The following is a 13256-nucleotide window of genomic DNA, read 5'->3' as shown; positions in this document are numbered from 1 at the left end:
TTTATGTTGACTCTTGAGTTTGCTGGCTTCCTAATGGGTCTTGGTGTGTGTGTGTGGGAGGGTTGGGTTCTGGATATACAGTCTCTGTATATGTGCTTACAGTTTTACAAATAGTATCTTACTGACTTGTTTTTCTTTAAGGTACCATCACTGAATGAAGTTCCCCTTCATTATTTGAAACCTAACAGTTTTGTGAAGTTTCGTTGCATGATTCAGGATATGTTTGACCCTGAGTTTTACATGGGAGTTTATGAAACAGTTAATCGAAATACAAAAGCACGTGTATGTATTGCTTTTTTTCATGAAACTTTCTGTTTGTAATTAGTGGTATTAATTTTATCCTTGTTTATGGTGGTTTTGAATCAGATATACTGATATGATACTGTTATCCTTTGTTTTCGATCATAGGTCCTTCATTTTGGAAAATATAGAGATGTAGCAGAGTGTGGGGTATGTATCCTTAAGATACAGAAAACATTTTAATAAGAATTTTTTCTTAAGCAGCGAATTTATTTCTTTTGGTTGATCTCAAGTGTGTAAATAAGTTCTAAGAAGTTATGTGAAATGTTTTATTCACCTCTTAGTTAAGAGTTTCTTTGATACTTTTTTTATCTTCTAAAAATCTCTTAGAAGGTGGAGTATTGTAAATAACAAAACTAATGCCTTTATTCTCCTAATATCTATACTTGGTTTCAAAATTACAAGTTATAATAAATTCTTTTAAAGTAAAAATGTAAGATTAACTTAGGACTTAACACTTTTTAAGTTAAATTTCATTAAATCCTGTTTTCTTAGGAAAAATATTTTTAATAAACTAAGCTTTCTTTGATAGAAGTAATGGAAACTCTTACATATCTGTAATGGGAGAGGCAAGAAGGCAGAGGACACTGGATATAATTATGGTTGTGAAAGCGACAGTCTTGAGGTAGAAACTTAGCAGAAAGGCAGTTACAGAGGAATTACAGTATATCTGTATTTTTTGAAATTGGGTTTTAATGTGGTTCCTTAGAAACTGTGATGGTAATTGTCAGTTGTTGGGGAAAAAAAAACAAGTATCACAGATGACAATAGATCAGGCCAGTGCTTAAGTAGAAAGGTAGCACCTGGTGGCGTTACCTCTGTTCTCTGTCTAGTTCTCTGCTTTGCTGACCCAGAATCTTAGATTATCTGGGGCTTTTTACATTCTGGGAGTCTGACCCCTGGTTACCCAAACCTCAAGAGATAGATTTATAAGCCCTAATACCAGCACATCAGTTCAGAGTAGAAGCTGTGCCTGATTGAGTGAAGTGTTCTAGCTCAGGGCCAGTCCTGACAGAAGAACAGGCCTAATTTGAAAGGTTGCTGTGAATATTAAACAAGAATGTAACTTCCTATAATTATTTAGGGGGACTTGTGAAAGATGGATTTGCTAATCTTAACACATGATGAACTTTAGGTGTCCCAGTGTCTTTTTCTTTGAGAGTGTTTCCATAAAGTAAAATATGGTGCCGAAATGAATGAGGCAACTTTATAAATACTTGCTGTATCCCTTGTTTGAGGAGCCCTAACTCATATGAGCCTAAGGTATCAATACACAGCTTTGTCTAGTACACAGTAATGTAGTATCCCCACAAGTTAGTTATCTCAGCATTTGGAAATAAGGAAAATAAAATACATGAGTCTGTCCGTGTGTGACACTGCTGAAGGCAAAGAATTCGTATTGTGTTGCTAAAGGTCATAAGTAAAAACACCAAACCAGGAAAACTTTGGGCCTGGAAAGAAAGAAACACACACAAAGAGCCTTGCTTGGACATAACTAGCTTAGGCTGAAACTTGACAACTCTTTTATTTCCCTCTACAAAATGGTATCTATGTTTTATTTTAAGAGATTGTTTTTGTCCTATGTATGTACTAAAAGTAATATTAAAGTAATATTTTAATATTAAATTTGGGTCCTTTCCACCTCTTAGGATTTTCTAAGTATATTTGAAAATAGAGAACATACCTTTTCTAGGGAATAACATCTGACTCAAATCTCATATCAGAGTTTTTTTGTTTGTTTGTTTGTTTTTTTGTTTTTTTTTTTTTTTTTTAAGATTTTATTTGTTTATTCATGAGAGACATAGAGGGAGAAGCAGGCTCCTCCCTGTGAGCCCAATGAGGGATTTGATCTCTGGACTGAGATCGTGCCCTGAGCTGAAGGCTCAACAGCTGAGCCACCCAGCCGTCCCTCAGAGTTACTTCTTAATGCATATTTCATTAAGTTCCTGTTTTCTAGGCTGATAAGATTTTTTTTATGTGAGAGACATGCTTTGTTTTTGAAAAAAATTAAAGTATCCTATTTATTTAAAAGGATTTAATTTTGTAACAAGGTGCTATATAATATGGATTTGAGAGAAGATCATGGATTGATTGCATATGAAATGATTTTATGTCTGTTTTCTTTTTTAAAAATGATAGTTTAGATTTAGTTTTATTTATTTATTTATTTATTTATTTATTTATTTATTTATTTATATCTATTCATGATAGTCATACAGAGAGAGAGAGAGAGGCAGAGACACAGGCAGAGGGAGAAGCAGGCTCCATGCACCCGGAGCCCGACATGGGATTCAATCCCGGGTCTCCAGGATCACGCCCTAGGCCAAAGGCAGGCGCCAAACTGCTGTGCCACCCAGGGATCCTCTTTTTTTTTTTTAAATTTTTATTTATTTATGATAGTTACAGAGAGAGAGAGAGAGAGAGGCAGAGACATAGGCAGAGGGAGAAGCAGGCTCCATGCACCGGGCGCCCGACGTGGGATTCGATCCCGGGTCTCCAGGATCGTGCCTTGGGCCAAAGGCAGGCGCCAAACTGCTGCGCCACCCAGGGATCCCTCTTCATTCTTAATATGAAATATTTACTATGGTTTTGCAAACAATGTGAATATGTAGCTTGCTAATTAAAATTTTTATTTTTGTTTTTCTTAATAAAATTTTAAATATACTTTTTGTGTATATCACAGCCTCAACAAGAAGTGGATTTAAACTCCCCACGAACTACCACTTTGGAAAGACAGACTTTCTATTGTGTCCCAGTGCCTGGGGAATCTACATGGGTAAAAGAAATATCCTTTATCTGAAATTTCTTCTGTGCTGAGAGGTTCTTGATAACTTTATTATTTGAAAAGACCACAATTAAATTTTGCGTTTTTAGAAACTTAGTCTTTTTACACCAGCGAAGTTAGCTGGAAAAAAATTGTTCTTCGTTTACAGAGCCTGGCTTTATTTTAATGAAATGTTTTTCATTTGTCCTAAATGAGAAAAGTTATAAAAACAACCCAAGTATGCATCTTTGAGAAATGATAAAATTGTGGTACATTCCCATAGTGAAATACTGTTAAAAAGATCCAGGTGGATTTAAAGGTACTGAAAAAGAATACCATAATTAAATAAAAACACAGTTTCAAAATAACTAATTCTGGATTCTTTTTTTTTTTTAAAGATTATTTTATTTATTTATTCAGAGAGAGAGAGGCAGAGACACAGGCAGAGAGGGAGAAGCAGGCTCCATCCTGATGTGGGACTTGATCCCCGGTCTCTAGGATCACACCCCGGGCTGCAGGCGGCGCTAAACCGCTGCGCCACTGGGGCTGCCCTAATTCTGGATTCTGAAGGGAAAAAACATGTTTCTTTTGAGAGATGTTTTGACATCTCAGTTTCATTTTTAATGTTTTCATTAAATTTTTTAGTAATTTTTTAAGGCATAGTTCACATACCCTGAGATCCATGAATTTTAACGTTGCACTCCAGTGATTTGGACAAATGCACACCCATTTTTTTTTACACCCATCAAAGTAAAGAACTTGTGCCAGAAACTTCCCTTATGTCCAGGCACTTCACTGTCCTCTTGTAACAATTGTGCTGATTTCTTTCACTGTAGCTGCATTTTACCTATTCTTGTGTGTCATAAAATGGAATCATGCAGTCTTTTGTGTCTGATTTTTGTTCTCCATAATACATTTGAGATTTATCCTTTTGTGTGTGAGAGTAGCTCATTCCTTTTTATTGCTGATTTTATTTGTTTATATTTTTTCCACTGGATGAGCATTTGGGTTGTTTCCAGTTTGGGGCCTGGCATTTTGTGAGAAGATTTTCAATTAGGTTTTTTATTAGTTTTCTCTGTGTATCAGTTGTGATAAGTTGTATCTTTCAAGTAATGGTTTCAAAATCATTTAGTCATACTTGTTAAATTTATGTCAGTAACAAAGCTTTTCATAATATTTCCTTATTTTCCTTTTCATGTCTGGGAAATATCTAGCAATGATCTCTCTTCATTTCCAGTAATGTTAATTAATTTTTCTTTTATTCTGGATCAGTATTGTTCATGGTTTGTCAAAGAACCAACTGTTGAATTTTCTGTTTTCAATCTCGTTGACTTATTTCCTTTTATGCTAGTTTGGCTTTAATTTTTCTCTAGCTTCTCAGAGTGGAGGCTCAGATAATTATTTTCAAAGCTTCCCTTTTTTTTTTTAATTTTTTTTATTTATTTATGATAGTCACACAGAGAGAGAGAGGCAGAGAGGCAGAGACACAGGCAGAGGGAGAAGCAGGCTCCATGCACTGGGAGCCCGACGTGGGATTCAATCCCGGGTCTCCAGGATCGCGCCCTGGGCCAAAGGCAGGCGCCAAACCGCTGCGCCACCCAGGGATCCCTCAAAGCTTCCCTTTCTAATATGAGCATTGAAGGCTATATATTTTTTCTAATAACTGCTTTGGTTGCATTCCACAGATTTTGATTTCACCATCACTCAACTCAAAAATATTTTCTAATTTTCCTTGTGATTTCTTTTTTTCTTTTTAATCTTACCACACTGTACTTCCATCTCTTCCTCTCATTCTTTATGCTGCTGTTGGCATTCGCTTCATTTGTACTTAAACTATGGAGCCCACAATACTTTATCCTGTTTGCTGTAAGCGTTTATTTTCTACATAAATTAAGAAATGAGGAAACAGTGTCTTTGTGTTTGTGGTATGTACCATTTCTAGTTCTCTTTTTTCTTTTTGTTTTTATATAGAGTCATTTCACTAAGGCTGTTTTTAATTTTTTTTTTAAAGCACAGATCTAAAGATTAAAATGTTAAATAATAAAGTGTAGATCTGTTGGTGGTGAGTTTTTTGGTTCAACTTCTTTTTTTGTTTGTTTTGTTTTTTGAGATTTTATTTACTTATTCATGAGAGACACACAGAGAGAGGCAGAGACACAGGCAGAGGGAGAAGCAGGCTCTTCAAGGGGAGCCCGATGCGGCACTTGATCTCAGAACCCAAGATCACGACCTAAGTGGAAGGCAGGCATATACTTGACCACTGAGCCACCCAGTACCCCCTTTCACCTCAATTTTTGAAGGATATTTTTACTGGATACAGAATTCTGGATTGACAGCTCTTTACCCTCCCCAGCATTCTATGTCTTCTTCCATTGTCTGTTAACCTCTGTTGCTTTTTTTGCTTGTTTCTTTTGTTTTGTTTTTAAAGAGAGTGAGTGAGGGGAGAGGCAGGAGGAGGAGGAGAGACTCTTAAGCAGACCCCATGCCTGATGTAGATCTTGATGTGTGGCTCAATCCACAACCCTGAGATCATGATTTGAGCCAAAATCAAGAGTTGGATGCTCAACTGACTATATCACCCAGGTGCCCTGATCCCTGTTGCTTTTTGAGGAAAGTCTAATTGTCATTTTACTGTATTCCTGTATGTAATATCTTTGATTTTTCCCTGGCTGCCTTTAATGTTCTCTGTGTCTATAGTTTTTGGCAGTTTTACTGTGATGGGCTGGGTGTGGGCTTTTTTGTGTTTATCTTGCTTGGGTATTTTTGAGGTTTTGGATCTGTAGTCTGGTATTTTTCAGATTTCAGCCTTTATTTCTTAAAAAAAAATTTTTTTTTAAAGCTTTTATTTATGTGAAAGATACATTTATTTATGGGAGTGGGGTGGGTGTAGACAGAGGGAGAAGCAGACTCCCTGCTAAGCAAGGAGCCTGACGTGGAACTCAATCCCAGGACTCTGGGATCATGACCTGAGCTGAAAGCATATGCTTAACTGACCGTGGCCCCCAGGTGCCCTTCTTTAAATATTTTTCTGTCTTAGTCTCTTGGCATTGTCTCATTTTCTGGGGATTCAATCAGATAATCATTAAATGTTGTTATTCTCCAGATGACAAAGATTGTGGGGGTTTTTTGTTCCTTTACATTTCAGATATTCAGTTCTTGATTTTTCATTTGGTTCTTTTCCATTGTTCCCATTTCTCTGGTAACATCCCTCATCTTTGACTCAGCTGTCTTTTTTTTTTTTTTTTTTTTTTTTTTAAGATTTTATCCATTTATTTGAGAGTAAGAGCACGTGCACAAGCATGGGAGAGGGGCAGAGGGAGAAGGAGAAGCAGACTCCCCACTAGGAGCCCAACATGGGTCTTGATCCCAGGACCCAAGATCATGACCTGAGCTGAAGGCAGATACTTAACTGACTGAGCATTCAAGTGCCCTTCGTCTTTGTTTTAAAATTGAATTTTAAGGTTTAGAAGGAACATACTTTAACACAATAAAGGCTATATATATTTTTTAAATGATTTTTTAGGGATCCCTGGGTGGCGCAGCGGTTTAGCGCCTGCCTTTGGCCCAGGGCGCGATCCTGGAGACCCGGGATCGAATCCCACGTCAGGCTCCCGGTGCATGGAGCCTGCTTCTCCCTCTGCCTGTGTCTCTGCCTCTCTCTCTCTCTCTGTGACTATCATAAATAAATAAAAAAAAAAAATTAAAAAAAAAAACTTTAAATGATTTTTTAAATACCTTTTAGTATTCTTGTCTGCTAATTCCAATATCTGAGTCCTCTCTGGGTTTGTTTTTATTAATTTTAATCCTGATCGTAAGTCATGTTTTGTTGCCTCTTTATATATAACTAATAATGTGTTACTATATGCTGATATACAACATTGTAGAGGGTTGGTTTTGTCTTCCTTCCAGTAATGTTGCATTTTCTGACAGGTGATTTAAGTGGATCACTTTGACTTTGTCATGGCTTGGTTTTGAAATTTGTTAAGGTGGGTATGGAATGGCCCTTGCTGTGTAGGAGATGTGTTCGTGAGATGTGCTATTTCTGGGTCACACCTAAGTAAGTACCCAAGATGTTCATCAGGGTCCAGTTCTAGTATTATACAATTTCCAGAATTTACAGTTAGCTCCCAGCCAACTAGCAACTGTTTTCCTGCTAGGCCTCAAGGAATCCTGACTGTACATCCATAGTTTTGTGTTCAGCCAAAGACCCAAGTAAAAGCTGAACAGGTTTTTGGGTCTTTATCTGCAACACTTGCCTTTTTGTTACTCTGTTTTTGTTTGCTTTGCAAATTCTGGTTGCTCAGTAACCCTGAACTGTGTGCTCTGTTTTCTCTACTTAGCAAGGGTGAGACCTTCATGTCTCTTTGTTGCAGTTTGGGAAATATTCCCAAGAGAAGGCTGGGAAGAATGTGGAGTTTCCCGGTGTGTTTCCTTATTCAGGAACTATAGCCTTAAACTCCTTTACAGCATTCAGTGCCTGAATGTCTTTTGTGCTCATGTCTTTTGTGCAGTTTGTAGTTCTTCATAGTGCAGGTAGGGAGCATGAGGTTAAGCTGCTACTCTGATGATCAGAACTGGAAGTCCAGTCTTTTAAAAGGATGTTTTAATTTTAACCAAATTGCAAACCAGTCAGCTTTTATGAGCCCTGTAATTAGGATTCCTTAGGATTCCTCAATTCATGGTAGATTTTTCTTAACTTTTCATTTAACGCCTATGTTAATGCAAACCAAGCTCGAGTCAGCCCTTCGACATCCTACACTCCCAGTCGTCACAAGAGGAGTTACGAAGATGATGAAGATATGGACCTACAGCCCAATAAACAGAAAGACCAACATGCAGGGGCCAGGCAAGCAGGTAGTGTATGCCAATGAGCTTTCTGTACATCTCTCTCTCTCTCAAATGTGTTTTCAGAGTTAAGGTTGTGTAATATTGCTCTAGATTTAGGAACTGACCATGATTTAACAACCCTGCGTTCAAGTTCATCAGTTATAGACAGTTTTGTGAGTTTCTACAGTACTCTTTGGTCAAACTGCTTCATAAATGAGCAGTTAGGCATCACTTAGACGTGTCTGCTTTCCTGTTAATTTGTAAGAGTTTCAGAAGGCTAGTTGAAAAAGGTCTTTTCTCATTCTTTATTTTTATCTCAGCTCCTGAGTAATATGGAAGCTAGTACTTTATGCTGAAAATGTTTTTCTTTATATCTGAAAACATCCTTTTTCATTTGATTTTTGAGATAGTGTTACGTTTTTATTTTTTAAAGATTTTATTTATTCATAGAGAGAGCACGTGCACGCAAGCAGGGGGAGGGGCAAAAGGAGGGGGAGATGCAGGCTCCCCACTGAGCAGGGAGTCTGACATGGGGTGGCGAGGGGCTGATGCAGGGCAATCCAGGGCCCTGGATCACTACCTGAACTGAAGGCAGATGCTTAACCAGCTGAGCCACCCAGGCGCCCCCAAATAGTGGTACGTTAATTTAGTAAGATCAAAAGCATCAGAGGATAACTATGAAATTGTGGTCAACTATGTAACTTCGTTCTCAGCTTGAGAGCAGAGAGCCCTTAGAATAGTCACAGTTCTGTTCTATTTATGCACATTTGTAGTGGTTTATCATGAAACATGCTGAAAACCCAATGAATTCTGATAATACAGGGTGACCAAAAGTTGCAATATCCTAAGAGCATGAGATAATTTCATAATTCACATATTTCATTCTTGATTTCACCAATCACAGTGTTTAGGAGTGGTGAGTTTCTTAATTATGGCAGGTAGATAAGTTTGTCTTTATTCCTCTTTTATGTCTATTCACTTCTCTTGAGCACCATCATCAGGAGGCAAGTTGAAGGGAGAGGGGGTCAAACAATTCAGTCTAGTCAAGGAGCATCTGTAAGATTCAATTGAGAGTGGTAAAGAATTACTAAAAATTTCATTTAACCATAGATTTCCTACTTTAGAACTTCATATTACTGTATTTCCTTAGAGCAAAGGCATATTTTAATGTTTCTAACTTTGGAATGTTTTACAATCTGTACAAATGTGGTGGTCTTTTTCTCCACCCACTCCCTAAGTGTTCATTAAAATTAGTGTGTGTCATAACAATAAATAACATACTAGCATCTGGGATGTATGGTATTTCTCTTATCACCTAAGCAGCTGACGCTCTCCTCTTTTTTGCGTTTTGTTTGGATGTCATTTTGTATATAGGGCCCTTGGACATTTGAGTGCGTTTGTGTACAGCTTAACTTGTTTGTTGGTTTCTAGGTGATCTTTCAAGCTATATATATTTTTAAATTTTTTTTAAGATAAGATCACATGTAACTGTAAGAAATAAGTTTCCCCTGATAGTAACATCTTATATAATTATAGTAGAATATCATCACCAGAAAGTGGACATTGACACCACCCTTCGACCTTCTATTCACGTTTCTTATCTTAAATGTACTTATTTGTGTGTATTTAGTTTTGGGCAGTGTTGTCACTTATAGATGTCACGTGTGGGGCTGCTACCACAGTATCTAGAACAGTCCATTGCCCACGTCTTTCAAGTCGCCCTTTTAGAGTCATGCTTCCTGCTCTCCGGCCTCTCCCTTCGCCACAAGTCCCTAACCCCTAGCAAACACTAATCCATTCTTCATCTCTGTCCTAATGTTACTACAAGAGTGTTATGTAGTCAGGTATACTGCAATTAAAAAAAAAAAGATTCCAGTCTAGCATTAACCCTAATAAAATAATAAGTTACATAAATGGAATCATACAGTTTGTTCATTTTGTGAATTGACTTTTTTCATTCAGCAAAACTTCCTTGAGATCCATCTAGGTTGTTGCATGTATTAATAGTATATTCCTTCTTATTGCTGAGCTGTTTTATGGTGGGGCAAGCTATATGTTGGTTCTAATTAATTGTACGCCCTAAGCTGTGACTACTTTCAAGGATAGAGAGCATTTTTTAAATCATTTTTGTATTGCCAGCAGCTAGCCTGATTTAGGAATCAGAATGAATTGTACATAATGAATGTTACAAATTATTTGGTAAATGAATTTATTGCTATATGGTTTTATTCTGTTTAATAAGTAGAAAAACATGTTCTTTCAAGGTGGGTTCATTGTCAGTAGACAGTGTGTTTTGTAGGTTAAAGATGTCACAGTCACTGTATTAAATACTAACTTTTACAATACTTGAGGTTTGAAGGGAGGAGTTTTTTTGTTAATGGGAGAAATGATTAAAATTTTCAGATCTTCATAATCTTCTGTTTTAGCTCAGACAGAGGGTTTTGTTAGCATATGCTACTTTCTTAAGAACTGTAACAACTTGGGTTTTGAGTTCAGAAGCATCATTTATATCAAACTTGAAAGACTCTTTAGGAAGCCTTAAAAATGACTAAGTACAGTGCTGTTCTTTGAATTTAGGGAGTGTTGGTGGTCTTCAGTGGTGTGGAGAGCCAAAACGTTTAGAAACTGAAGCTTCTACTGGGCAACAGCTGAACTTCTTGAACCTCTCTTCTCCTTTTGACCTGAATTTTCCACTGCCAGGGGAGAAGGGCCCTGCATGCCTTGTGAAGGTACTAAACCCTTTATAGACCTGACCTTGTTGTAGATGTGGAATGTGTCTTGGGAGTTAACATGGAGTACTCTCAGCGTCTATGTTTGTTTCCCATGGCTGCTGTAGTGAATATTCACAATGTTAGTGGCTTTTAAACAACAAAAATTTATTATTTTTACAGGCTTTAGGTCAGAAGTCCAACATCTATCTCACTGAGGATAAAATCAAGGTGTCCTTGGGGCTGCATTCCTTTTTGGATGCTCTGGGGGAGAATCTGTTTTCTTGCCTTTTCCAGTTTTATAAATACTCCCATTTCTTGGTTTGAGGCCCCTTCTTCCATCTTCAAAGCCAGCAGCTATGCATTTCTCTAACCATGTTTTCATAGTCATTTCTCCCTTAGACCGTAGGTAGGAGAGATTCTCCCATTTTAAGAACCTTGGTGATTAGATTGGGCCCAACCAGGTAATACAGGATGATCTCATCTTGGGGTCTTGAATGTACACACATCCCTTTTGCTTGTCAGGTAACATATTCACAGATTTCAGGAATTAGGATGTAGACCTCTTTGGGAGGCCATGCTCTGCCAACCACAGCACTCTCAAAGAATTGAAGGATATGGGGCACCTGGTTGGCTCAGTTGGTGGAGCCTGTGACTCTTGATCTCAGGGTTGTGAGTTTGAGCCCCATGTTTTTTTACTTAAAAAAAAATTTTGAATATTTCCAACACAGAATAGTTTAATTCATGTGTACTTCCTTTCTCTATCATTTCCAACTTCCAACAGTATCTGTGCATTTTCAACATTATTCTCATCAAAATCTGTATCTCATTTGTATTTAAAATAAAATAGAAGGCAAAAAATCTATTGGTAGTTTGTTCTATCTTGCTTACCCTGGTTTTTTGATCCTGATAGGTGAAACAAGCAATATAAGTTTCAGAGATGATCACTGAGAATTTTCATTCTTTTATTTTGTGATTTTAACCTAAATGGCACTTTAGTTATATATCACAGGGACCAGACAGGACAGCTTCCTGCCGTGCTTCAGTTTAGCCTCATCAAGAGGAGGCTTTGACAGTTACTGAAGTCCATCAAAGATAGACTTCGAAAATTTTATTGTGAAAAACCTTTCTGAGTTTTGTGTTCCTAATGGTGCATAGTTGGTGAATAAGTCCAAAGTTAGTAGTCCTGCGTTTTTTTTTTTCCTTTCTTGGTGTGCTTAATAGGTTTTGAGATAATGCATGGTTCTTGTTTTTCTTTAAAGATTTTATTTTTTATTTATTTGGGAGAGAGAAAGAACATGAGTAGGGGGAAGGGCAGAGGGAGAAGCAGACTCCAGCTGAGCAGGAAGCCCAACGTGGGGCTTAATCCCAAGACCCTGGGATCTTGACCTGAGCTGAAGGCCCTCCGTTAACTTACTGAGCTACCCAGGTACCTGATAATGCATGTCTCTAAAGTTAATTGATCAACATCATTTGGGAAAGCCTTTTCTTCGAAGTAGTGTAGTGCGTTGATAACAGACCTTGGTCCAGGAGTCAGGAGTCCTGTGTTTTAGTTGTTAATTGCTAACTAGGAAAATGACTTTAGGCTAGTACTTTATTGTCTTGGTTTCAATTTATGAAATAAATGAGTTGCTTTAAGGTCCATTTCCTGACCGATAAAAATCTAAGATACTATTATTACCTTAACACTAATATTTTATGACTATTTGGTGTTATTTGGTCCTAACAATGTGATTTTTATGTGATCTCCTATCAGGTATATGAAGACTGGGATTGTTTCAAAGTCAATGACGTTCTTGAGTTATATGGTGTCCTGTCTGTGGATCCTGTACTAAGTATACTAAATAATGATGAAAGGTGAGTCTGTTTGCTCTTTTTTGGGTAAATTTATTTTGATCTAATTTCAAACTTGCAGACAAATTGGAGGATATTTATAAAGAACTTTCTCCGTTTACCCAGAGTTAGCAGTTGTGAACGCTGGTATCCCATTTGTTCTGTCATTCATATGTGTATACGCACATGTATTTTTCTGCAAAACTTGAGAGTAAGTTGCATACATTATTCCCTAAATACTTGAGTCCTTATTTCCTAAGAACAAAGACTTTCTCCTGTAAAGTCAGGGTACAGTTATAAAAAATGAGGAATTTGCTCTAAACACACCATACACTAACTCATGGTCCATACCATGGGCCATGGTTCTTTCTTGTGAGTTTTTTTTCTTTTTCTGTTTTCTTTTTCTTTTTTCCTTTTTCTTTTCTTCTCCTCCTCTTTCTCCTTTTTCTCCTTCTCCCTCATCTCCTTCTCCCTCCTCCCTCCCTCCTCTTCTTCCCCCCTCCCTCTTCCTCCTTCTTCCTCCTCCTCCTCCTTCTTCCTCCTTCCTCCTCCTCCTCCTCCTTCCTCCTCCTTCCTCCTCCTCCTCCTTCTCCTTGATCCAGGATCCATAGGGTCATATGTTTCACTCACCTGGAACAGTTCTCAACTTTTGTCTTTCCTGGCCTTGACACCTTTTTTTTTTTTTAAACTTCACAAAAATTTGTTTCTCACAGTTCTGGAGGCTGGGAAGTCCCAAGAGTAAGGTGCTGATGCTGACATACCTATGTCTGGTGTCTAGTGAGGGCCCATTTCCTGGTTTGTAGATGGCTGTCTTCCTGTGTTGT

The 13256-nt window shown here is 37.6% G+C and overlaps 1 protein-coding gene across 1 annotated transcript in view; it reads left to right on the top strand.

Moving 5' to 3' along the window:
• Positions 1-13256, top strand: part of MCMBP (minichromosome maintenance complex binding protein) — a 48392-nt gene that overhangs the window by 18301 nt on the left and 16835 nt on the right. The window contains exons 3-8 of the mRNA NM_001270851.1: positions 142-282; positions 409-450; positions 2984-3085; positions 7774-7918; positions 10469-10620; positions 12356-12456. Coding sequence (NP_001257780.1) covers positions 142-282; positions 409-450; positions 2984-3085; positions 7774-7918; positions 10469-10620; positions 12356-12456 — 683 coding nt within the window. The remainder of the gene's footprint in view (positions 1-141; positions 283-408; positions 451-2983; positions 3086-7773; positions 7919-10468; positions 10621-12355; positions 12457-13256) is intronic.

This window comes from Canis lupus, chromosome 28 (genome assembly GCF_011100685.1).
Source record: "Canis lupus familiaris isolate Mischka breed German Shepherd chromosome 28, alternate assembly UU_Cfam_GSD_1.0, whole genome shotgun sequence".
NCBI lineage: Eukaryota > Metazoa > Chordata > Mammalia > Carnivora > Canidae > Canis > Canis lupus.
This window is presented reverse-complemented; position numbering and strand designations above follow the sequence as displayed.